At 49.7% G+C, this 27,441-nt stretch overlaps 1 protein-coding gene across 1 annotated transcript in view; it reads right to left on the bottom strand.

The window, feature by feature from the left end:
- Positions 1-27,441, bottom strand: part of ASTN2 (astrotactin 2) — a 309,920-nt gene that overhangs the window by 233,093 nt on the left and 49,386 nt on the right. The window contains exon 2 of the mRNA XM_056505281.1: positions 23,970-24,157. Within this exon, the coding sequence (XP_056361256.1) occupies positions 23,970-24,157 (188 nt within the window). The remainder of the gene's footprint in view (positions 1-23,969; positions 24,158-27,441) is intronic.

The following is a 27,441-nucleotide window of genomic DNA, read 5'->3' as shown; positions in this document are numbered from 1 at the left end:
CTCTTAATCTCTGCAGCATCAGAGCAGTTTTATCCCGTGGCAGACAAGCAAGGCAGGGCATGTAAATCAGGAGCAGCACGAGCGACCAGGGCTCTGCAGCATGACAGGAACAGGCAGGGCAGGGCAGGCGTTCCTTGGGCACCTGGGATGGCTCAGCCCAGAGCTGCACCGAGCTCTGCAGCAAAGCAGAGCCGTGAAAATATTCCCTGTGCATTCCACAGAGAGCACCAGGCTGCACCCCGAGCACGGCTCTGACTCCTAAACAGCAGCAGCTGTAAGGAGGTGGCACTGGAAAGTGCAGTTCATGGGATGAATTGCCTTGGGAGCTGGGTTAGCTGGGGTGGAGGAGAGAGGTTCCTGCACCACAGCCTGCCACAGCCCAGCATCCCCCACACCAGGATCCCCTCCTCTCCCACAAAAAGTTCCTGACAGATGCAGGACTCAGGGGTTCAGGACACTGCTCAGCTTGAGCTCCCCAGTTTGTGCTATGTGCACCATCAGGAAAGGTGTTCCACTGCCCAGGAGATGCTCAGGCATGGCAGAGGGGCAGGGCTTGGTTTATGCCCTGCACTACCAGGGCACTTCAAGGACCAGAGGCAGGAAGACCCATCATGGCCTTCCAAGCTCAGAAACGAGAACCAGCATGAACATCTCAGCCTGGGAGAGCAGATGTGGGTTTCCTTGGATTTGCACAGTGCCTGATACATGGAGACCTCAGAGATCACAGGAGCTCCCTGGCCTGAGCCACCACTGGCATGCCTCAGAAATCCAGTTTGCAGGACAGAAACCATGGCACACCAGAAGGGCCAGCCCAGGTGACAAGGACACAGCAGGGCCACAAAGTTCAACACAACAAACCCCACTGCAAAACCAGGTCTGGCTCATGTGCCACATCCTTACAGCAAAGAGAAGGTTCTCATGGTCCAGAAGAACAGAACAACACTCCTGGATGTGACTGCCAGGAAAAATCTTCTCCAAGGCTTTCACTAGCAAATCCCTGAATGCCCAGCTGGATATCACTCACATCTTTGTGCACTCTGCCATTGGAAAGGGGCTACAGGGCACAGCACTCTGCACCCATGGGCACACAGGCACTCACTCTCCACGGAAAAGCAAAACCAGAGACATCCCAGACTCACAGAAAAGGTCAGAGTGACAGAAAAAGCCTTGCAGGAGGAGCAGCTGTGCCTGCTGGACCCAAGGAAGGGGTTCAAGCACCCATGGCAGGCCTGGGATTGTGGATCTTCCTGGCTGGGTTATATCTGCCCCTGAGAAATATCTTATATCTGCCCCTGGGAAATGTTCTGGATAAAATAAACCTGTTGGTATATTAAATAAAGATCTCTGTGCTTGGGAGAACCTACAAGAAGGCATTAAGGCACAGAAGTTACCCTCTCTGGCTCCAGAATGACAGGGCTGGCTCAAGGAAGCCAAAGGCTCCCAGCCCAGCCACAGCTCCCACGTGCTTTGGGGATGAGCCAGAGACCTCTGCTCTGCCAGCCACTGGGACAACAGCCCCTCTCTGCCTGGGAAGGGCTGGGGGTGCCAGCACCACGGGCTCATCACAGGCAGCTCAATTCCAGCGTGCTCCTGTCGTCCCTGACCCCGTGCCAGCAGCTGCTTGTTTCACCACACCACACACGCCGGGAGAGCTTCCTGGGAGAAGGGGAAAAAAAATGGAGTCAAACTTAGGAGGCATTCAAGCCAGCCTCATTTTAATCTATTTTTCGTGTTAAATTATCCAACTGAGGGAGCAGGAGAGAGAAAGGGGAAAGAAGGGATAATATGAGAAATGTTTTATTTGACAACGTGTCATTCGGAAACTGATTATTTCTGTCTCTGAGCTTTTTAATATTCCCAAACAATGGCCGAGCCGCGCGGGGATTTGGTATTCTAAGGCTGGATTTATAATACTCTGTTCTGCAGTGATAAGAACACGGGCCTTTAATCCTCTGAGCTGTGAACATGCATATTCTCCCACGTAATGTCCTTCCTGCCACACTCCTGCTGCCCTGGGCTGGCCAAGCAGCAGCCACCAGCACCAGAGCATTGCCAAGAGCCACAGGAGAGGAGAAGGAATGGGACAAGGGAGGTGGGGGAGAAGAGGGATGGTGGGAACAACCCACACATGGAAAGAGCTGCAGGGCCTGTGGCACCAGAGTGAAGCTGGAGAGCCTCAAGACTGGGACTTGTTTGAAGCTCAGAAGGAAAATCAGTGGGAGAGGCCACGTGCAGCCCAAGAGATGGGACCCTCACACGAATTATGAAGGTTGCCAAGCTGTTGGATTGGAGGGCCATCACTCTGTAGATGCTGAACAATTTCTGAGCAGCAAGAGGACACATCACAGCTTTGAACACAACCCCCACCCTGCCCTGCCAAGCCAGTGAGAGACAAGGGGGTCCCACTGATCCTCAGAGTTCAGACAAACTTTTTTGCAACAGTCTCTGACCTTTCCAGCTCTGCTCCCCACAGTGCTGGGATGTGGTGTGATGCCTTGCAGGAATCCTCCATCCCTGCAGCCTTGCAGGCACACAGTGTCAGAGCCCAGCTGCTCAGAAATCAAGCCCTGACAGTCTTCCAGCCACCACAGCAAAGGGGCTGAAGTCTCAGAAGAATATCCCAGGCTGGAGGGGATAGTTTGGGCTGGGCTGACCTCTTACACCACAGCATCCCTTGTGTAGGTCAAAGCAATCCCAGTGCTAAACAGCACAGAACTCAAGTCTGTGCTGACCAGGGCCCCCTCCTCCCAACACCAATGCAAGCTCTTGTCCTGAGGCAAGAATATCACTCTTTCTTTCCTAACCTGAAGCCATTTATTGTCCAGCATTGTGCTGCCAACCAGCCCCATGGCTACTGAGCTGCTGCTGGATGAAGCAGGGCTCTCACAGCCCCAGATACTGCTCCAAGGACAGCTCAAGGATGTCCTGTCATTTCCTGGGCTGAACAGCCCCCAGTGCTGGAGCATCACACCCCCTGCATCATCCCAGCAGGTGAATTGAGGTGAGCAATCAGGTATCTGCAATAACCACACAACCCTCAGGGCTCTTCACACTGTGTACTTTTCCTTTCTTTCCTTTTTTGCCTGTAAAGGTAATTAAACACTAGGACAATTTACCAAGGAGTGCAGTGGATTATCCATCACTGTCAATTTTTTTATTTATTTTTTTTTTTTTTTTCAAATCAAGCCTGGATGCTTTTTGAAAAGTCATACTTTATATCAAATGAGCAATAGGGGCTTCAGGGCATTCTTGCACCCTGTGCAGCTCTGAGGGCATAGCAGATGATCCCATGGTCCTTTCTTGAATTCCATTCACCCCAGTTTTGGCTTTCCCACAGTTCAGCTCCACAGCATCTTATCTCTCATCTGGGGCACTTCATCCCCTCCCAGGCAACCCAGACACACAAAGCAGCACCAGACCTTGGATCAAACAGAGGTCAGGCAGAGCCCACCCCATCCACAAACCACAGCCCCCCTGCCAGCCCAAACCCCCACTGTGGGCCAGTGATGAGCCCATGAGTGAGCACCAGGCAGGGAAACTGAGGCAGAGCATGGGGATGGGACCAAGGACAGACAGCAAGCCAGCTAGAGAGGAAGAGAAACAACAGGATTAAAATATATACATTTATGTTTTCCAAAGAGATCTGGATCCAGTCCTGATCTCCAGACCACCCAACCCCACCTCTCTCTATAGGAGACAATGATGATACACAGGGCAAATCTAAAAATACAACGTTTTCTCCCTGTACATTTCAAATCCCCATTCAAGCACAGCTTCACCAAGGTGCCTAACCACACACTCAACTTTAAAAATGTGTTTAATTCCCATTACAGTCCATGAGGCTGCAGCACACGCCTCAGTGCTTTGCTGAGCAGGGACAGCTCCTTGAACTGCAGCCCAAAGAGAACTGTATTACATCTCTTTTTTCCCTTCTTCCCCAGCTCACCCCCTCACTGAGCTGCAGATATGACTGGAGCATTGTCTTTTGGGGGTGTTGTTATCACAGCTGTGCCACCTGACCCTGCCCAGAGGTGACAGCACCCCTGAGCCACCCTCTCTGGATGGCTGCAGGGTGCACAGGATGTGGCCCAGGGGTTTGAGAGGCAGGGTTCCCACAGGATGGCTCCATGCAGATCCTCCTCCCACGCTGTGCATCCACACACAGGGCATAAATTTCATTGTATATACAGTCCCGCAAAGTACAACACACACACACAAGCAACGAGAGTTACAATTGCTGTGGGAACCATAACTTTAAAATCTCTGACTTTTCCATGTTAAGAAAAAAAAAAAAAAAAAAAAAGGAACAAGTAACACAAGTCACATTTTCTTTTTTCTTTTTTTTTTTTTTTTTTTAAGCCACGCTCAGTTTTGTTTTGCTGTTCCATCCAAGAAGGGAAACAAAAGAAGGAGTGAACCTGCCAATCAGCCTTTCTGTGCTGCTCAGACATGCAATGTGATGTTCCAGTAAATGTTTATTTGAAAGGTCTCCCAGGCACCGGCTGTGTGCAAGCACCAAAACACACAACCCTCAATCACAGCCAACATGCCTGCGTGCCCCGAACTGCACATCTCGCTAGGATAACAATTCAAAATGACTCCTAATCCATTTTTATTATGTAAAAAAAGGCATTTATTTGCAGCAAGCTGAAAGAGGAGGGCTGGAGGTGATTTTATTAAGCACCTGATTGCTGGCTCTTTTTAAAGCTGGGGTGCAGATTGCATAAATTGTGATTTTTATGCGCGCTAAACGGTTCACCTAAATGGGCTGACCTGCTAACCCAGAGCCTGCCCTCAGACAGGGAAGATTTTAAAATTCATAAGGTCTCCTGTGCTTGTGCTCATGTTTTCCTAATGTGGGCAGCCTGGGAGCACAAAACTGAGACTAAAACAAAAGCTTTTCCTTCCTCCTGAGGAGTCTGAGTTACAGAGTTATCCCTGCTCCATGCCAAGCCAACAAGAGACCCCTGCAAGTCTCATCCCACTCCATTTCCACCCCATGCCTGAACTGTGTGTCACCCATATCCCAAACAGGAGGGAAAATTCACTTGAATTAAGGAAAAACGACCTGGATTTTAAATAAAAGAGGCTGCCTCATCCACAGTAAGCAGTGCAGGTGAGGTTCCACCAGCCAGGACAACAACATGCTGCAGGCTGAGAGTGCCCAGGGCTGTGGCAGCACAATAAACACCTAAAAGGCTAAAGGAAAATCTCTCAGGGCCACTCCTGACACAATGTCCCTCCCTGCACCATCCTCAGCACAGAGCCCAAGCCCTGATTGTCCAGGGGAGCTGAGGAGCAGCCCCATGCCACAGTCACATCCCAGCAAAGGCAGCTCCTGCCAGGGAAAGGGCGAAGGGGAATCCACCCAAACTGACTGTCTGCAGCCCTAATACCTTCCCTACTGAGAGGGGAAAGCAATGAAGTCCCCCACGGTTCAGCTTAAGCCTGGTTTAACCAAATTCACCAGTAACAGCTCCAGGGATGGAAGGCACTTGCCACGGGACCTCCCAAAGTCACAGCCACTGCAGCATCCCTGACCTACCCAACCCTTTCCAAACAAAGTTAAATGCTCAAGCAAGGTCTCAAATTAGGATTGTTACAATATCCGCCAGCACAGCATTTGCTAGCAAGTAATGAAATATAATTAAAAGTAAAGAACACTTGTCAGATAAATGACAAACACGTACTGCTGTTACAAAAGTACCTTTGCTTGTTTTTTTTTAATAATTGTGTTTATCCGCTTCCTCACTAATTTGCAAAAAATGCAGCTAATTCTCAGTGGATCTCACAACCATTAGTGCGAATTAATGCTGTTCCCACTGTATATTCTGCATATATTAGAAGAAAGATTAATCTAATAAGAGATGCACATCTCCGGGTGAGGGAACACGAGCAGGATTCACATTGTGCCTCCGGCTCCCCAGCCCCAGAGAGGCACACAGTACAACACCCGTTCTGCTCAATTAACCAGCCCCCCAAAAGGGCTGCCAGACCCTGGCCACTTGGCCAGAAAATGTGGCAGAGGGGAAAAAATTCACCACAAGTACAGGGACTTCTTAGAGAGCCCAACACCTCCAAACCCTGTTGACAGACCAGGTCTCCTCTGCACTGGTTCTGCTGCTGCTCTACCCGCAGTGAAGAAGGGAGAGAAAAGAGGTTTAGCATTTATTTATGGACTTCTCAAACAATTTTTGGAATAAGGAGATGATGGGAAGGTGCTATTGTACATCCAGACGTGAAGGAAAAGAGCTTGTTTTGTTTGCTATGGGTTTTTTTGGTTTTTGGTTTTTTGGGAACAATCCAGCCTATTGTGTAAAAAAAGCAAAACAAAACCAACCCACAAAAAACAAACTCTGCCTTACCATATTTAAAGTGCAAACATTTCAGCATAATGAGCATCAACAGCTGAATGAACACAAACCACAGCTTTCCAGAAGGAGAGGGAGGGTATTCAAACACAATATCAGAATATCAGGGATAAATCCTCCGTGCACGTGCCCACGTGGAATTCTGGCATCCTAAATCACACCACAGGAATTACACACCACAGCCCCCATATCCTGAGAAAAGCCTCCACTGGGACCTCGGGCATCACACACCAAAGGTTAAAAAACAAACCAAATCTTAATTTTTATCAATTTTCATTTATGATTTGAGAATAAATTTGAAAACTGTGCCCGTCATGTAGCACAGAGCAGGGAGATCCAAGACTTTGATTTAAAGACAAGATCCAAGACCTCAGGAACACCAGAATCCTCTTCTCCCAAAACGCCACAGCTATTCCCAGCAGGCTTTTAAGAGCCCAGTTAAATACAGCACTTAACCACACACTTAACTCCCATTAATGTCACTGGAACCTTGCACACAGATAAAATTTATCCTGTGTTTCAGGGCTTTTTCATCTCCCAGGGCTTTTTCATCTCCCTGACAAGAACTGAGAGCTCCTTCACCCAGCTCTGCATGTGATGCCTCCAAACCACCTCGGGGCTCAGCTCAGTGGAGAAACAAACTCGTGGGGATGGGTTTTCCTTCAGTACAGCTCCCACACTCATTGCTCACACACAAATCCACAGAAACATTTTTGTTCTGCAGCACATCTTAATGCAACTGCTCCGTTTTCACCCAGCCCTCTTGCTGTGTCAGTCGGGAATATAAAACTATGGGAATGCACCAGATTTTGTTGGGGTTTTTTTTGTTATTTGAAGAGTGTAAGACAAGCAAACTCTTTCCTGAAGGAAGGGGAGGCAGGGCACCCTGCCACTGGGCTGGGAAGGGAAAAGCTGAATTTGCACCTCCCAAAGGGCCTTCTGAACCCCTAGCTCTGAAGAGCTCCTGAGGCCAGTCCCCATCCCCAACCTCCTGAAATTCAAGTCCCTTTTTTTTTTTTTTTTTTTTTTTTTTTTCTGTATGGATGCAGGACATCAAAGCCAACAGGAGGGAAGTAGGGGTGGCATCATGGCAGTGCTGCCACCTGGGTGCCACCTGCCAGTGCTATGCTACCAGGGGCTGAGACAATCTGAGACTCACACTCTCCATCCCAGCAGGGAGCAGAGGGTTTGGAGTGTGTCTTGGGTTGCAATACAGGATGTGGCCAGCAATGTGTATTCTGTCCCCATCTGCTGCAGCCGGGTGGGGCAGTGACCCTGATCTCCTGGCACATATTATCTGCTAATGGGCCATCTTTAAACCAGCTGGGCAATCATCTTTATCTTTCCCACAGCCCATCCTCCCTCCAGGAGATATCTCCTGTTAATGGCCAGTGAGTCCCAGGGCATGACTGATAAAATTCCATCATCCCACTGGGAGATGCTCCAGCCAGGGGAGGAGCCAAATATTTCCTACCCAGATAAAAACTGAGATTTGGGACACCAAGGAACCTTCTTTCCACTGGATTCCAGAGGAAAACCAGACCTTTGCACATCATCCCTGGAGCTTCAGAGGAAACTGCACCTTCTCCAGGAGCACTGCTCCAGCTGAACCACATCTGCCCCTGCAGGAGGATGCAGCCACCATTGAATGGGACTGTGCCAACACCCTGACTGACTGATGGGTGTCAGCTTGGATTCTGACTCTGGCAGGGCTGGGATTGTTCTGTGTAATACTGCATTTCTATTTTAATTTTCCTAGTAAAGAACTGTTATTCCTAATTCCCATCTCTTTGCCTGAGAGCCCCTTAATTTCAAAATTATAATAATTTGGAGGGAGGGGGTTTACATTCTCCATTTCAAAGAGGAGCTTCTGCCTTTATTGGCAGACACCTGTCCTCCAAACCAGGACAGAGTGCATCTGAGTGGGATGCATGGATGGCGAAGCAAGAGCTCCTTTACAGATGGAGGGAGGATTGCAGGGCATGGCTGTCAGAGCTGCCTCACCCAGCTCAGCTGCACCACACCACGAGGGTCGTGGTGGAAAGGCTGCACCCCCCTCCCCAGCCAGCAGCAGCTGAGAAAGTGCCTGCTTGGAAAGGGGAAAGGATTCATTTCAATTAAAGGTGCCTGGTGCTCCAATCGAAACCAATTAATCCTCCCCATCTGAAAGCTGATTAGCTGGGCTATCTGGGTAAATGGATAATAACAGGCTAATAACCCCCTTCCCCGTGCACACACTGGGGCTGCTGTCAGGTGTCTGCCACAGGTTTTTGACACTGTGTCTCCAGCCTAATTGCAGCATCTGTGAACACCTGTGCAGCAGATCCCAGCTCCATCCCTAGCAGCAGGCAGGGACCAGGTCAGGATGGCCACTTCAGAGCCAGTCTGAGAGACCCATTACTGCTTCCAGGAGAGCCCTGGGCAAGGAAAGCTGCTCCTCCAACCCCAAAAGCTCCCTCGTGCTCCTGGAAGCTCTCCTGGGCACTGGGATGGCAGCTCCCAGCTCTCCAGCCCTGTCCCTTCTCCTGGCCAGTGTTTAACTCTACTTCATCTGCCTTCCTTATCCTTCTCCCTCTGGGATTTGCTTCCACCCAGCACAGCCTGGGACAGACACTGGGAACAGCAAGTGCTGAGATTAAAGGGCAGAGCTCTGCACCTCACCCCAAACCAGCCCAAGTGAAGCATCCTCCACCAACCCAGGCTGCTGAAGCTGCTCCGAGGCTCAGCCCCTGCTGTCCTCAGGGAGCTCAAGCAGCTGAACCCAGCCTGGGGATGGCAGCCAGCAGGAGAGAGCAAGGGAAGGCACAAAACCATCCCACTCTTCTGTGACCCTCGCTCCCTCCAGTCCCCATGTCACCACTAATGCTACCTCAGCCCTGGTGGCACAGCCTGACTCTCCAGGTCCCAAACAAGGGCAACACCTGGGGAGCTAGTGGCAGGAATTTTCCATCTCTGCTCCCTAGTTTTTTGTCCTCACAACTGGGAAGTGTTGACTAGCTAAAACCCACTTTTCCAACGATGTATTTTTGGTTAAGAGCAAATGCTGAGCCAAATTGTGAACAGAGAAAAACAAAGACCTCAATCCTGCTGCCATTTTCTAATCAAATTTCCTTTCAGTAATTTGACAGGCCTGTTTTGAAAATTTAAATGTAATACCAAAATGAAGTTAGATTCCACAGCTAAACAGGAACAGAGAGAAAATGTTTCAAATGGAGCTAATAAAGTCCTTCTGCCCACACCTCTGGGCTCACAAATCACACAGAATCACAGGGTTGAAAGAGACCTCCAAGATCATCAGGTCCAACCCAGCCTAACACCTCAACTAGACCATGGCATGAGTGCCACATCCAGTCTTTTTTTAAACACATCCAGAGATGGTGACTCCACCACCTCCCCAGGCAAACCATTCCAATACTTCATCACCCTTTCTGTAAAAAAAAACAACTTTTTCTTAATATCCAACCTATATTTCCCTTGATGCAGCTTAAAAACAAAGCTTGTCTCCACTCCTTGTTAGTTGAGTACTCAGCTGTAGTTTGCTCACTCCCCCCACCACACACAGGCATCCCCCAGCAGTTTGTTTTTAGCTTGTAGGAGGCAGGAAAACAACTTCCACCAGCTCCATCTCCATGTGGTGCCTATCCTTCAGCTGGCCTGAGTCCACATCTCATCCAAAATAAACCCAGTTTATTCGATGCTCAGAAGAGCCCTGCAAAAGAAACAGCTTGTCCCGAGGGAAGGAATGACTGGGAGATGAATATCCAGCGTGTGTGTTCCCAGAGAGACTCACCTGGGCAGCAAGGAGAGGAGGGAGCTCCGGGGTGGAGATAGCAGCACTGTCCTGCACAAGCTCCTCCACCTTTCAAACCCTCCCCTTGCTCCAAACAAAAAGAATCTTACTCCCCAGGGACTCAGCTGTTGTGCTCAGCATCTGACCTTCTTTCAGGCTTTCATCACTCCAGAGTAATTTCCCACAGAACAAAGGAAGCCCTAAAAAGGATGGAGTCTCTACTTTGTGCTGCAGACAGAGCACTGGAAGCTTGGTGGTTCAGCCTTTCTGGTCCAGGGCTGTGGAAAAGCTCCCTCAGGGAGCAGCCCTACTCGTGTTTGATGGGAGTGGGACTATGAGAAATCCATAAATCCAAGGGTAAATGCAGTAGAGTGTGCTGGGAAGCACAGCAGAACAGCACAGTTACTGGTCTAAGACCAGGTGCCTCACACAAGCTGGAAAAGAGTGTGAGTTTTAAAACCAGAGGCTGAATGTGTCTTGCACAGACCAAACAGGAGCTCCAGGGAATGAAATCCCAGCAATCCAAGTCCCTGCCTCAGGCACCAAATGTCCCTGTGCCCATCCCTGCAGGGACAAGCTCCTGGACAGAGAGGAATGGACCTGGCATCACAGAGCACGGCTGTAACCCAGTGTTCAGAGGGCAGCTTGAAAAGAAAAACATGAACTGGCCACCCTCGACCCCTGGAGCCCTGGGGGGATGCCAGCCTGCATCCCTGCCTGCTGCCAGGAGCCAGAGACTGCAGCGAAATCCTCAGAGCAAAACATTTACAGGAGAAGGGTTTCCATCCATCACTTCAAACCTCCTGCTTTTTTAAATCTGTCCAAATGGTGCAGAAGTTATCTGAAACCCTCAGCTGTCACAAAGCAGAGCACTGTGGGGCTGCTGGACCTTGATCTGTGTCAGACTGGGCAGGCTGGGACAGCTGCCCACAGGGACTGGGAATTCTTGCAGAGCAGGACAGAGAAACATCCATCACCAGTGACAAAGGGTTATTGATCCTGCCCCAGGGCAGAGAGGTGGGTTCAATGACCACTCCAAACCCTTCTGCTCCACAGATCCTCTGGGAAAGCAAATCTTCATCCTGCAAATCTCCTTTGAGTGTCACAATGGGACAGGGCTGGCAGGTGTGCAAGGGTTGGGGTACTGAAGAAACAACTCCTCCACTTATAAAAAACAAACAAGCCAAAAAACAATCAATCAAAAAATGGAAAAAAACAAAAAACAAAGAAACAAAACCCTGCAGTCACATCTTCCACAGCCAAACCACTTCAGCATTAACCTGAAAAACTTGTTTAAGAGAACAACGATGAAAAGTTATGGAATACACTCCTCGTGCAGCCTGGGGCGTGCAGGTGAACCTTCCATCCACACCCACACCCCTCCTCAGCCCCAGGGCCGAGGGCAGCATTCCTGAACTCAGTGAAACACACTGAGGGGTGCAAGGAGAGCCAGGGTCATCAGCTCATCCACTCAATGTTCCAGTTTTCAATATTTGCACTCTCAGGATGTTTTCCAAACACAGATAATCGTTTAAACCCAAAACTTCTTAGGAGAAAAAAAAAATGCACAATTTGCAAATCCCCCATTAATTAGGAAAGGAGGAAAGAAGTCCAGAATTTGTCTGCATTAAATAGAAAGGAGCAGTGAACTAGCTAATTATGAATGTAGCTAAACTGAAAATTAAAGTCATGGTTCTTATTTCTGTGTATGACACACTTCAGATCCCAGCTTGGTAAAAAATAAATATACACACAGGTATATGCAGTTTCTATTTCATGGATATACATGCACACGTGTGAACAGAGACATGGAATATCAAGCAGGGCTCTGGTCCTGCCAGCTGCTGAAGGGTCCTGGTGGGACCAGGGGACTGAGGGGACCCCATGAGCTGAGATGGGAACAAGGGAACAGGTATGTGGAACTCACATCAGCTGTGCCACAGGGAAAGTCAGGGAAGCACATGGCCTGCACAGGGTATGAGGGATGACCTCACATCCTCAGCAATTTTTAGGGCTGGTGCATCATCAGCCAGGTCTCAGCTGCCCTCCCTCCAGGGCACAAGAGGATCAAGTGGGTTTTTCTCTGCTATTATACAAGACACGAGCTTGTGCACATTCTCTGATGTGATACAGCTTCAAGGGTCGACCTTCCAGGGCTGGTCTCAGCTCCCAGAGCCCCTCTCCAGACAGCCACACTTCTGTCACCTCACTCAGGGACAGCCCTTTTTGCAGGACAGAGACCTACTGAGACTCACATGCAGCAACTGGGAAGACAGCCCACCTTTCTAGCTGCGTACACCTCCCAGAGAAGGTCAAGCTGTTCCCAAAATCAGGAGGGGTTTCACACTCTGCCCTCCAGTTTCTCCAAATCTCCCCCCATCCTCATGCTCTTCTCCTGCACCCAGCCCCATTCCTCTCTTGCATTTACACAAAGCCTGAAATCCTCCCAAAGCAAACTCTTGTTTTACTTCAGTATCACCATGATCTGTGAGGGGGATCACAAGACCCCCTTCACCTCCTTTCTCTGCAGAAACCCCCCTTGCCTTGACCTCCCCCTTTTCTGCTCCTCATCCCTCTCCATGCCAAACAAGGATGTTCCACAACCTTGCCAAGTTCTTTGGGAAAAGCCTGAAGGACACAAGAACAGTTCCTGAAGAGCAGCTTAGTCCTGGCTACTGCACCAGCTGCTCTCCTGACCGACATCCCACGGCAGCTGCCTGTCACCTACAGGATGTGGGAAGCCAAAAATCAGACAAGGAAGACAGGAGGAGAAATATCTACCTGTCTCCAGCTTTCCAGCCCCAGGATTTGAGGGCAGACACAGCTCCAGCCCTGCACAGTTATTTCACAAAAGGGGGAGCAGGGGATGAGTAGAAGCACCCCAGTAACACAGGAACTCTCCCAGCTTTTCAAAGGCATATGGCTCCTCTCCATACTTTAAGCAGTGACTCCTCCATGCTTCCAAATTACAGCTGCCTAAGCTGTTTCTGCAGATATTTCCTCTTTCTATGCAATCATTTGGCTAATAAGATGAGCAGGTTGGGCTCATTTATTTTGGACACTGTTCGTGGGTCATTAGCAGAAAGGCTAATCATTGCATTGGCAGAAAATATCACTTCAGCTTCAGAGCTGGCTGCACAGCATGGGGAGGGGGAGAGAGCAGGAGCCTGACAGAGCCTTAAAACAAAAAAAAATACAAAACCCTAATACAAAACCCAAGTTCCACTGCTGTAGAAGTGGAATTTTCCTCTGCTGGTTCCCAAGGTGCCTGCTGTTAGGATGCAGGGACAGATTTCAGAGCCCGAGGCAGCTCTGCGGAGCGCGGCTCCCTGTCCCATACACGTGCTGCATCCAAGGGCCCGGGGCAGGAGCGATGCTGGCAGCAGCAGCCCGGCCTCCCTGAGCCACAGCAGCACAGCAACACGTCCTGGCCGTGCCCAGCCCTCCAGGGATCCATCAGCATCCTCACCCACCAAATCCAGCTGGGATGTGAGGAGCCCCATGGCACAGAGCCCTTGCTGGGGTGGTTTGGGGTTAGCAGAGCTGATCAGTTGTGATGCCTGTGCTTTGCCCAGAGCACCTGAACGCTAAAATCCACCTACAGAGACATTTAAAGAGCAATTTACATTCAGTGTGAAAGCTGGAGTGCCAGGAGGGATGCAGAACCTCAGGGCATTTGCAGAGCTGAATCCTGAATTTCCAGGAGACGAAGCAAAGCTGAGCCCTTCCCGTTTCTCTCTTGAGAGGTGACAACAGAAGCAAAGACAAAGTTCTGAGACACAGCTGTGCCAAAACAGCAGCACTGAGAGCAAAGCTGCTCCCCAGGCTCAGCTGCTCCAGATCCAGCTCTCTCCAAAGCCTGGGAGAAGCTCTGCCCTGTGGATATCGTGCCCAGGCAGGGCACAGGGACACAGAGCTGCTCCTCTCCCCTCTCATGGCAGCTGCTGCCTTCACCCACTGACCTGGCAAGGGCAGAAATGAGGGGAACAGCTGGCCAGGGCACAGGCTGTCCCGTTCCCCAGCAGACACACAGCCTCCTGCTCCCCTCCTCCAGACTCTGCTGGCCCAGATGTCCCAGCCGTGTGTGCTGACAGCAGTGCCCTGACCTTGGCTGCTCTCAGCAGCATCCTTGGGGCAAGCACAGGATGGGGCTCCTGCCTCCCCTGGGAGGCTTTCAGATGTCCATCAGTTCTGTTCTTCCCCTCCTGCCCTCCAGCAGCACAGCCAGGAGCCCCAGCACATTCCCAAATGGTTATACCAGGAGGGAGCTGGGCAGGGGGGCAATGCCGGGAGGAGGGACACCTGGGATTCATCCCTGGAGTGCTCCAGCTTGCCTTGAGGCTCTTGCTGCTCTCCCCATGGGATATGGGAACACATGGGGATGCTGTGCTCTCCAGGCCAAGCCTCTCCAGCCCCACAGCAGAGCCAGCTGCTCCCTGCAGAGCCCGCGACAGACGGGAGCCAGGGCTGCCTCTGAGGGGCTCTCAGCCGGAGACAGGCAAGAAGATGATTTGGGAGCTAATTTAGAGCTTGCATTTCCTAAGTCTTTTCAGGCACCGAGGCTATTGGCAGGCAGTGGCACAGCCCCTGCCAGCCCCAGCGGCTCTACAATGTCCTTCTCTTGGCAAGGGCAGCAGTGGGGAAAAAATAACACACAAAAAACAAGGGACATGTGATGGAGAGCTTGGCTGAAGCTGACCTGCGTGCCCAGGAGGAAGAGCACGAGGGGAAAAAAAAAAAAGTTTTAAAATTAAAGAATAAAAGCCCCACTACTTGTGGGACAGAGCTGTGGCAGGAGGTGAGTGGACATAACCTGGGGCCATTGCTTTGCTCAGTGCCAGGACAAAGGCATCACCCTCCCCTCATCCCCCAGCCAGCACAGGGAAAGCAAGACAGGAAGGGGCACTTTTGCACACCCTCCCTGCACCCCACACTGCTAAAGGGAGCCCCCAAAAGCAGGACCTTGAACTCAGCAATCCCACAGAGATAAATGCTGCTGGGTGCAGATGTGTCCTAGCAGGACTGGCTGCATGGGGGTGAAACAGGGATTTTGCCTCAAAATGTCGTGGCCCAAAAAGGCAGGGTGGTGGGGAGCCTCTCCTCCCCAGCACATGCAGACCCCATGGAGGTGGCTCCTCTGCTGAGGATGCTGTGCAGGAAGGAGCTCACCAGCACCCAGAAAACACCAAGGGTGAAAAATCTGCTGCTGGAGAATTGCAGCATCCCAGGGAATGACAGGATGAGTCCAATATTTAATTAACCTTCTTTTTTTAAAGGAGAAAGGAAGGAAGGAGACCAATCAGAAGAGCATGGGGACAACCCCAGCTATCCAAGCCAGGAACAACCTGACAGCAGCACTCACAGCCAGGGTGACAGCTGAGCAAGGGGGGATTCTCCTGAGGAGGGGTGTGCAGCCCCCACCCAGCCACTGCAGCAGAACAGGAGATGGGAACACACTCCAGCATGGAAAGGAGGGAGACTGGATGCCAGCAGAGGTACAGATGTCAGCAAAGGCTGAATTCAGGTGAAATGTGATCATTTTGGCAGACACAGAGCACATGACTGTCATTGACCTGCTCGTTTTGCATCACATCAGCAAGCTGGGCACCAGCTACTCTGCAAACTCAGCTGTCCCTGCAGCACCTGGGATGCTCCAGACAGCCCTGGGAGCACAGCCAGCCCACCTGCACCCCACGAGGTCCCAGGTCCAGGGTGGGCATACAGGGATAGAGGCAGCCCAATCCAAAGCAGTCAGGATCCTAAGGCAGGGGCAGCTTGGCTGAAAAACCTCTCTCTGTGTCACTAAACCCTCCCTGCAGAGCACACTGAGGCTGCTGAGATGCTCATGTGAGCCCCTCTCTCCCTGTCATGGGGGGACAGCACAAACACAAACCATTGAACAGCCCTGCTCATCCCTCCCTTCCCAGCACACAGGACAGGGGGAGAAGAACCAGGTCATTTCACTTCTCTGGTTTGACCAGGCTATTCCCCAGCTCCCAGCACCCAGCAGCAGCCACCAGAACAACACCTGGGACTCCTCCTCTGGCTGTCTGGGGCCAAGGGGAGGAGGAGGAGGAGTGGCTCTAGGAGGTTCTAGTGGCTGCTGCTGAGGGCAGCACCTGAGGGCTGTTGTCTGCTACCCCAGCAACTGCTGCTCCCACCAGCTGGTTTCACCCTGAGCCTGAGTTTGGAGTAAAACCACAGGCAGGGCAGCAGGGAAGACCAAGGAATGGCTGGTGAGGAGCTGCTTCCAGCTCTGGGAAGGGAAATGGAAACTCCTGACACTGCTAAAGCATCAGTGGTTTTGCTTTTTGCTGTCATCCACCAGCAGGTGGGTTCCTCACCTTCCATCTGAATAAAAAGTAAAGTGGTCTCCTCTCCCCTGAGGAGCTAAAAAGGAGGCAGCTAGAAAGGAAAAACACCAGTTTTCCTGTTGGATAAAGGGAAACACAATGGGAAAAAAAAAATCCAAGTGCTGAAATCCAAGTGCATTCCCAGCAGGGCTGGGGCTGGTGTTCCCACTCACTCCCTCTCCAGCCACTGCCAAAAATCCAGCCCCAGAAGCACCCACCTGAGGCAAAGCCAAGCCAGTCAAACAGCTCCCTTCATAAACAGTTATTTACCTGCAGTTTTATATAATTGGATTTTGACAATAAGCACAATTCCGTTTTTTCCTGTCTCCCCTTTTCCTTTACTGCACATCGTGAGACTTCATGACGAGGCTCCTGCTCGGAGCTGGCAGAGACCTTTTGAAAGCTGAAACAGAGCTCCTTCCCTCACCCCTGGGGTGGAGGAGGGAGGTGGAGTGGGAGCAGTGACAGGTAAAAATAACCATACTTGGCCTGATGTTGCTCCCAATTAAGCCAGTGGGAATTCTGCCCAACTTCCAAAGCAGCAAGACCCGGACACACACAAAAAGTGCTCTGCTGTAAGGATGGTCAGAGAAAATCATGGATACATGAGCTTCTTCCCCATTTCCTGCTGGTGGGAGTCTGAGCATGCCCTGCCCTGGGGCAGGCACTGCAGGGCTGGTCAGTGCTTGTGTTTGTGCTGCAGAGGGGGATGATCAGACCCACAGCATCACATCTCCCCTGCTCCAGGCACTGCTGCTCCACACAGAGCCTGCAAAGGTTTTTTTTCCACGAACGGTTTATCTGCTCAGACAGTTTCACATCAGCTGAAACTAAAGTGTAAGTGGTTTTGGGGAGGATATAGAAAGTGTTGAAGAGTAGAAACATTTCATTCTGACACTTCCCTGAACAAAAAGCGCTCTGCCTTTTCACGGCGTCACAGTGCCTTGTGAAACCAAGTCCAATTTATTTTTAAATGGGAAAAAAGGGAAAGCCTAAACTGAGTGCAAATATATTTCTGGGGACAAATATGATATTGCATTTCATCCTGTCATTAACACTTTACTCCCATCTTCGGGATTCACCAATCTAATGAGAATTCAGCTTTTCGTGGTGCTGTAATGTCACATCTTTCCCAACCACCTTGAAGCTGTTCTGCAGGAGGCTGAGCACAGTTCAGCTCCACACGAGCCAGCACCTGACACCAACAGCACTTGAACAGATGCAAACATTTCCAACTCACATTCAAACACGAGTAACAACTGAGAGCAGCGAGAACTGCGGATAACACAAGGTTTGAAAGAAAACAAAAATAAAATAAAAAGGTGTTTTGCTGCTTGTCTGAAGACCAGCCCAGCTTTCAAGCCCACAGGCATCCTCCTGGGGATGTGAGAGTGAGTGAGGCTCCTGGCCCTGGGTCAGAGCCCATATTGTACCAACAGAAAGATGGGAATTATAATATTCCTGCTGGGACTGGAGAGTGCCAGGCACAGCCTCACTAGTGAGGAGACATCACCCTCCACCCTGCCAGCATTCCCAGCTCTGCATCTCCATCCTGAGGCACCTCAGAGCCAGGGGCCACCCACACCCAGCCATCCCTGGAGAAGGCAGCATCCACAGGAGCTTTTCTGGAATAGCATTTCCTGACAATTTTAATGCCATATGTACCTTGGAGCCTGGCAGTTTAAAGCAATTAGATCCAGGCTGGGAGCTGCAAAGCATTGCTGTGTTTACGTCAATGTTTCAAAGGTACCAATGCAGTACTCCCAGCACTTCACACACAGGATTAGCACGGGGCTCCCACGTGGAATTGCTCTCTCCTGGAGCCCAGCAGCTCAGTGACAACCAACCTGTGCAGGAGAGGGATGGAAACCAGGAGCTGAAACCTGGATTTCCATCTGCTTGTCCCACACTGGGGAAAAAAGAGCCAACACCAAAAGGTCAGGCCACCAGCTACACCCTGCAGCACTGTGGATGTGAGTATTTCTCCCAGACAGATGGTGGGAAGGGGAGGAGTGAGGAGGAGGAAGGAAGGGAACACGTTCATGACAAGCCTCTGAGATCAGCAAATGGGTAAAATTACACTCTCGGTGCCACTGGCAGGCAGAGGGATCCAGCCCGGGGGCGAGGGCAGGCACGGAGCGTGTCCCACCCTGTGCAGAGCTCACACTGCTCTGATGCTCCTCACCCCACCCCTAAACCTTCCTCTGGCATTTTTTCCTTCCTCTCCTCACGATTTCAGCATCCCCTTTCCAACTCTCACACCCCCAGGCCACACTGGCCACTTTTCCAACAGGAGTTTTTACATTTTCCCTTCCCTCCTCGATTCTTGGCTGGGGAAATTTTCTCAGGCTGCAGATCCCTCCCACGCCTTTGATGCCATCTGCAAAAACCAAACCCCTTCCCATGGCTGCTTTTCCCCCCCAGTACCAACTTCAATTGCTCTGGGGATGAGAGGAGAAAATTAAGTTTGCTGCTCAGTTCAGATGAACTGAGAGCATTTATTCAGCCTTCCTTTATCAGAGATGCAAATCAAATACTCCAGTTACATATTTTAACACAGTGGGGTGGAAAAAGTCTGATGGAGAGAAAGCCATAAAGGGTCTAATGTATTCACTGGAGCTGAGGTAGAAAACTGAGAGATGGGTGAAAAATTATTAATGTAACAGGTGTCATTGTCACAAAAGTGACAATTTGAAGACAAATCCCTCCAAAATGATTTCCCTAAATATCAGAGCACATCATTAACTGCATTTAGTCGCTGTTTTATACTGACTCTGCAAAGGAGAGGGAAGAGGAGGGGGAAGGTGGATGAAAGATGCTCCTTCTCCCAGACAGCAAGAAGTTGGTTAATGGCACATTAAAATTGAAATGGAACTCGAAGCCAAAGAATGTCCCATCCTGGGAAAGAGCAGATGCCACAACAGTGTCAGGGGGAGAGGAGTGGGACTTTCTTCCAGCATGGACCAGCAACAACTGTTCTGTGCAGCAGTTCCAGTGGTGAGTGGTGAGTCCAGCCTGCAGCTGGGCTGAGCTCCAGCCCCTGGCCCAGGGAGCTGCAGGCACTCAGCCCCTCTGCCCTGAGCGCCTCACCCAGCACAGATCCCACCAGCCCCTCTGGCCACCCTGAAGAAGCTCAGGAAGGAACTGAGAGCCACCTTCAGCAGCGTGGGGAGGGCTGGTGATGGTCTGAGGATTGCTTGGTTTGCCATCAGCACAGAGCCTGCAGCTCCCATCCCCATCCCAGGGATTTGGGGATGCTTGGTCCATCTCCACATCAGGGTGGGCAGCTCCTTCTCCTCTCCCCACATGATTCTCACACAGGGACATGCTGAACCCAGGGGTTTTAGAGCTTTTCTTTTAGGCTTTGTTTTTTTAAATAAAAACAGCTCATTGGAGATCAATTTAGCTTTTTAATACCTTTCAGATAAGAAAATGTGCTGCAGCAGCAATTCTCTCCCTATCTTAATTAATTTCTAAACACATCACAAGCTGTAAGTGCATGTTTGATGAATCTGGTTGACCTCCTGGTGCAGAAATGATGACACAGATGTTGTGCCTTCTTCACTACCTCATTACTCATGTCACACCAGGGCTTTTTTCTCCCATTGAGCTGGCTGACAGGAGCTCCAGTGCTGCCATCAGCAAGACAAGCTGCAAGGAGCCAGAGGAAAGCTGGAGCAATGTTTTCCATCTCTGGAGAAGCCAGGTCCACTGGTGCTGCCACAGGACACAGCACCATGCAAGCACAGGGGAGGGAGGGAATGGAATCCACTGGGAAGTTTTGCACCAAGGAGGACAAAATACTGCTGGGTAAGGAAATGAGGCACCCCACAAAGAATGGCCAGTCTGAGAGAATGCTGGGGATGAAGGATCCTGAGTGGGGATGTGCCCAAAGCCCACAGGATCTGGAGTGATCCCTCACAGAGCTGTTTGCTGGGGACAGTGGGAATCAGCTCCCAGGGAAGATATTTTTTTTTTATTTATTTTTTTTTTCCCTAAAGGTGATAACAGCTCCTAAAAATCTACTTGGTCTTGGAGACTCCTCAAAGAACTAGAGAGCTCCCCCAGCCTGAGGCAGCCCCAGGACACACACAGGGTGTGCTGGGGCACAGGATTCCTTCCCAGCTCCAATTCAGAGGAGGATGTGAAAGCAGAGAAGAGTTTAAGACCACATTTACACCCAGCTCAGAGCCTGATGAAGCACAGGACCAGTAGCTGATCATTAGGGAAACATCAGGATGTATGGGAACAAGAAGAAGAAAAGGAAAATCCACAAATACAAGTTAAAGAAAATCCTCTGGGAGACCTGGAAGCCAGCAGATAACTTGTCTGCTGCCAGCACAGTGAGCAGAAAACAGGCATTAGAAATAAAAAATAGTCATTTTTTTTAAAAAAAAGCAGCCTGATGAGGTCTGGTCACCTTTTACTCCAGACACTTTAATGGTCCCTCAGAAGGTGATGGCATGAGATGCAACAAGGCTTTTCCTCATGACCACTCTCCAAAAACCAGCTTATTTCTGCTGGAGCAGAGGCAGTGCAGAACACATTTCTAAACCTCCCAGCATGCAGGGATGGTCCTGGCTCTGCTACCCCACAGCCAAGACTTTTATCACCCACAGGAGAGGAAATCCCATCCCTCCACCAGCAGGACAGGATGGGGCTTTGCATCCTCTTCCCAAACCTGCATCCCAGCACCCACAGGGTGCCTGATCAAAGGGTCAGTGCAGAGATAAAACCTTCCTGTCCCACCCAGAGCCACCCTGCACCCCTCAGAGCCTGACAAAGAACCTCCTTCTTTGGCCAAAGCCTCAGGACAGGCCCCAGGGCTGCATTTAGCACCAGGCAAAGCAATAATTACACTGGGACACGAGGTGGTGGGGAACAACAAAAAAATAAATCTCTCTTATGTTTTGTTAAATTCAGCAATTTACAAGGCTGGAATAATTAGTGGTTTAAAATGTTTTGACACAAGCAGCCCCAATAATCATGATAAATCATATCAGGCATATGCCCAGATCCTTGAAGTGACAGATGACAAACAGAGCAGTGACAAGATGCTCCATCACACAGGGAATCATTGAGTTAATGGAAGAATTATTGCTTCTGAAATCCACTCCAGTCCCATTGTGGGGAACATTCCAATTTATCAAAGCCAAATGAACATTAATTGCTGCAGCCTGGTAAGTTTTCGAGCTGCTGTGACCTTCATTGAATTTTAATCCAAAACAGATAAGATTTACTTCCACACAACAGGAAACAACACAATTAAACCCAAATGACAGCTGAGATTATGGTGAAAAAACACAACAGCCATAATGACAAAAATATTGATTCCTTTCTACTTGACACTGTGGTTAAAAAAAAAAAAAGGTAAATAAATAAAATCTTGTATTTGCATATTTGTTTTTCTTTTCTCTTTATCCCTTCTTTTCATTTGGGAGACAAATTTCAGGAGCTCAAGCCAAGAGGAAATGGGTGGCAGAGAGTAATGGAGACTGAATTCCCTTTAACTGCAGTAATTAATGTTATGTCTCATTGGGGAGAGATTAAGAAAAAACAGTTAGGAAAAGGAAAAAAAATAAAAATTAAGTATTATCTTGCTGTCAAAGATGCCCTTGAGCTTGGGAAGGGAGGTGTGAAGAGGGTCACAGTCAGTCAGTGTTTTCAGGGGTAGATGGTGGTCACAGGGACACAGCCACAATCACTGGGAGGAGGAATAAACCCAGGATTTGCCCATCCCTGGAGCTCCCAGGCAGCACAGAGGGGGCCTTGGCTCTAGAGGCAGAGCAGGAACTCCCAGCCAGGCCATAAACACCCACAGAATCCAACCAGCTCCTGGCCTGGAGATGTCTCAGTGCCCAATGACTGTGCCAAGTGCCTAAGAGAGGGATTAACCAGATCCCCAGGCAAACCCATTCCTGAGACATTCCTGTGACCTGCCCAGCAATGCTGCCAGCTCCATCCCCCAGCACTGCTGCTCCTGCAATCTGAGGGGCAGCAAGGGGAGCCTCTGGCCAGGAGCTGCTCAAAGCATCCAATCATTTCATGATTGATTCTAGAGACCACCTTCAGCAAGGGCTGGAGACCAGGATTTAACCTCTCCCTACTACAGAAAATCTGCATTTCAAGCAGGAATCACCATGGTGCAGAGAAGGTGTCACCCCACAGACACAGGGCAATTCTCCAGGGCTCAGGTTTGCCCAAAACATCCAAGCAATCCCATACTCAAACCTCCTGCCAGGGATGGAGCTTTTCACACCCACTCATGTTGTGCTGTTTTCTTTCTTTGTTCTGTCTCTCACTTATATTTTCAGGTTCAATTTCCAAGTACACAGCTCTCTCTCCAGCACCCCATTGCACTGACAATTTCAGCAGGACATAAACCATTCCCTGTTCAACTCAGTAATATGCAGCCCCCAACTCCTTTTCTGCCATCCTGCATCTTATTTTGCCCAAGAGCCTTAATGCAAAGCCCCTCTCCCTTCTCACATGCATTCAGTGCCAAATCTAAAGCCCTGCTGATGAGACACACAAAAAACCCCAGATTTAAGTTGTAAAAAGCCAAATAGCTGCTTGTTCGAATAAATTTTTAAAAAAATTAAAAATTGTGCAGCCATTGTCTCTGTTCCTCCTTCCAAAACTAAGCACAGAAGCTGTGGAGATGGCTCAGATTCTAAGATGAACAGATTCACCTTTAGCAGAGGGTTGCTGGTGGGATCCCCAGTCCCATGAAGGATTTGCTTTGGCAAGTGAATGGCATGCATACACACTGGATATACCAACCTAACTTCTTTTTTTCTGTATCTTATCCCAGTGGGATTGAAGGGACAATACACTGAATCCCATTTTACAGATGGAGCTCTAAAACACAGAGGAACCATGGACCAGATCCAAACACGTAGGCAACCACCTCATACAAAACTGAAACTTTAAAAGGCAGCACAGCACATAAACAGTGCATTAATAAAAGGTCACAAACACCCCAGATGGAGACATTCAAAGCACTGGATCATCTTTTTACTTTAGGTCAGACTTGTCCTTTGCAAGAAATGCTGCAGCCCTTACTCACTTCAAAGATAAACTTCAGCTTCAGATTGAAATGGCCAAGCCCAAAATCTTGCCTTTGCACAGTGCCCAAACACAAAAACCAGGCAGAAATTCTCCACTGGCACCTCACCACTTTCCAGCATGGGCAGGAAGAACTACAAGAATCCTTGTTACCCTCCCAGCAGCTTCTTCCCCACACTCTTTTGCTTTATTTTGTTTTAGAGACAAAGTACTCTACTTTTTTTTTTTTTTTTTTTTTTTTTTTCCTGGCCCATTCAAACACATCTCTCCCTTTCTGGAGACCCAAACCAGTAGTGACATCTGCACACAAGACTCACCACCCTGCTCCCCATCCCCTCCTCCAGGGGGTCCCTCCATCCCTCAAATGCCATCGGAGCTGGGACTCACCATGACTGAGATGTGAAGAATGTGCATCTGCTCCTCCACGATCTCTGAGGGCTCCTGCAGGCTGGGGGGGGTGGCCCTGGAGAGCTGCTCAGCGCTGCTCATGGACACGTGGAAGTACAGGGTGCCATTCTCCAGCCACTGCTGCTTCCAGTGCACCAGCGAAATGTCCGACACCGTCCCCGACATCTCTGCGGGACACAACACACAGCTCAGGGTCAGGTTTCCCCATGATGCCCACAGCTGTTATTCCAAGTGATCCAGGAAATTGGGACTTTTGAGTCTTACCCCCAGAATTGCTTCTTTTTATTACTTCCCTATATATGAACAGAAATGTTTGTATTCCTTAATAAAATCAAGGGGCTACAGAGTGCCTTGGCATTTCTAGAATAGGAAGGCAAGAACAGTAAATCACACAGGATGCCCTAAACCTCCATGGCTTTCCCAGGAACCAGGCTGGAGGAAGCTGCCAGGGAGCTGCAGCCAAGCCCAAGGCAGTTTCATGGCTCAGGAGGCCATGTGTGCCAGACAAGGCAGGGTGCAGACACCAGTACACGCTTTGCTGGCATTTACAATGGAAACTTCTTCCAGCTGTGAGGCAGCAGCACAGCTGTATTTAATAGGGATGCTCTCAGCACAGACTGTGAGCTCCAGCAACAAGGGAAAAGCAGCAGGCTTGACAAATATCTATTGACATTGGAGCTGCATCTGTCAGTCACCTTCTGCAGCTTCTGTTGGCTTTACATCCCACCCAATCCTGATTTACAGCACAGGCAGCCTGTTAGCAGGATTAGAACATCCCAGCACACACCACCAGCTTTCCCTGACCTAGGGCTCTGCACTGAACTGGGGGTTTGGAGAGCCCAAAGGGCACCCCCAGACCTGCAGACCCTGTGGAGGCAGCAGGTCCCAGCCTCAGCTGCAGCTCCTGTGTGGGCCAGGAGCCCTGACAGCTCCACAGCTGCCCAGCACACTGCACACACATCTCTGCAGAGGATGGGTTTGGCAGTTTGGCAGCTGAATCAAAACTGAGTTAAAAAAATAAAAAAAATACTAGTACAAAACGAGCCAAAATATTTCTCCTTCCAGCACATCTTTTTTTTTGTGTTTGTTTTTTTCATTTCCAATATAAGCAGTGTGAAGCAAGACAGGTATTTTTAGTCACTGTGTCCACAGCTTCAGCAGACACCTGCTTTGAGGAAGACCCAAATTCAATTCCCTCCCATTTGGGAAGAGACCAGGGCTGACAGCCCCTGACCCACTGTCTGCAGGTGTGTCTGCCCCAGAACAGTCAGGAGCACAAGCTCAGGGACTTCTGGCACCACAGGGGGAACAGAGACAGGGTTCTCCTTCTCCTCCTTGGCTGCAGAGGGTCAGTGGGGAGCACAGTGCTTGTTCCCCTGTGGGCAAGGCAGCCAGGGAATGCTGGTGGCACTTTGCATTTCATTACCCTGAGCCCAGCTGGGCAAAGCACATCCAGAGCCAGCTCCCAGTGGAGAGGAAGGAGGGAACAAACGCAGCTGAGGCTGTCCTGAGGAGCCAGCCACACCTTGCAGGACACACGAGTGGTGAGCAGCCACTCAGCCTACAAGACCAGGCACTTGCACTTCTACAAAACCAACAAAAAAATCTCTCAATCCTCCAGGAACAGTTTTTCTCACCCCTGAAATCAATACACTTTCCTTGAGGAAGCTCCTGCCTTCCCAACATGGATCAGAAGAGAGCCAGCCAAGCTGCTCATGGAGAAGAGCCCATCCCACCACAGGTCCTGCAGGGCTGAGGGCAGGGACATTACTGCCAGATCCCTCACTGTGACACTCCTGAGCCACCACTGTGTCACCTCAGTCTCACCAGAGGGGTTTGCCTCTGTCCCCCCAGCACTGCATTTCCTTATCCCCAACCCCTGTGCACACCTGAGCACTCAACAGAGAAAAACCAAACAGCTCCTGAGCACACATGGATCCATCAAGAGCCCACACTTGTGCTTGGGAGGGGATCCACGAGCTCCTTGTCACATCTCTGTCACTGCCCTGGCAGTAGATCCTGCTACTGACCCTTCTCTCCTTTGACATAAGAGGATCTTTGTTGGAGATATCAGCAGCAGAAGGGTGTTGCTTGTACTCTGGAAATGTAAATCACAGCAGCCCTGCAGCTCCTTCAAGACCTGGGAACCCCCTGGAATGAATCCTGTGTCTCTCCCCTCCAAACAAGGCTTAAGTAGGAGGTTTCTTATAGCAGTAAAAATAAGAACAAAATGAGAGAAATATCAAGGCTGCTTAATTGCAGTCATCTTCCCAGCAATACTTCAAAGGTCTGTACTGAAAAGCATCTCCTTGTCTAATTAAAATCAAAACAAATGCTACTTTTAGGAGCAAAAGCACTCACTCAGCTTTGCAGCAGAAATCCAAGATCATCCACAGAGGCAAACAGGCCATGGGAGAGCATGGAAGCATCAAGGGAGAGACTCTGTTATGCAAAGCCATAATCTTAATTCTGTCCAGAGGGACAGTGACCCACAGGAGGGGATGATTCACAGTATTACACACTCTGCACACACATATCCTGCAGCAGACCTTTCCTAAGGAGCTCAGGAGGGAGGTTATATCACCCAGCCCACGGCTCAGACCATGTGGATGCCACCAGGACCCACTGCTACAGTTCCAAAGGCTACATCACATTAGGGAGGCAAGGGAAAAAACCTCCAGGGTCAACCTTTCTCCAAATTTTTTCCCTTACACACACATTTTTGCATGGGATGTTTAAAAGGATCACGGAGAACATTTCTCAGGAGTTCTGAAATATAGGCAATTTTTTGGATTTTAGCCTAGACTGAAGATAAGCCTGTTTCATTTTCAAAAGGTCTCTTCCAAAAGTAGAAACTTCAATTTAACATTCATTTCACAATTTTAAGCAAACCCAGCAGCCAGGCAATTTGTGACAAACAGGGACTTGCCAAGCCTGGGCACCCATTCCCACACACTTATAAACATTTGTGTGCTCGAGCTTTCATTTCAGGGTTACTACCCCAGCACCCCCAGGACACCATGAGCCTTCAATCAGATTCACCACTCACAATAAAAATAATTTTTGAAAAAGCTTTTTTTCACGCCCTGAAGCTGCAGAATCCCTCAATCCCCAAACACAGGGAAGTTTCCTGGCCTCGTATACTTGACACTAATATCACACTGCCTGTGTTTCACTGGACACACATTGTCACTTCACTATCTGCTGTAGTTACAGCAGTGAGAGCCCGTCCATCAGACAGAATGTAATAGTCTGCAGCAAGATTGCCTGCTATCAGAGCTTTCAAACCCTTTTGGAACAAATTAAGGGCATTCCTGCACCAAAACCGAATGAGATACTGTTAAGGTTTTAAATGCACAGCAATGGAAAAGCACTTGTGGTCTACAGCTGTTAAAAATCTCAGTATCCAGCAGATGGGGAGCTATCAGATGGGGTTCAAACACCCCTTGGT

This window comes from Oenanthe melanoleuca, chromosome 17 (genome assembly GCF_029582105.1).
Source record: "Oenanthe melanoleuca isolate GR-GAL-2019-014 chromosome 17, OMel1.0, whole genome shotgun sequence".
Lineage (NCBI taxonomy): Eukaryota > Metazoa > Chordata > Aves > Passeriformes > Muscicapidae > Oenanthe > Oenanthe melanoleuca.
This window is presented reverse-complemented; position numbering and strand designations above follow the sequence as displayed.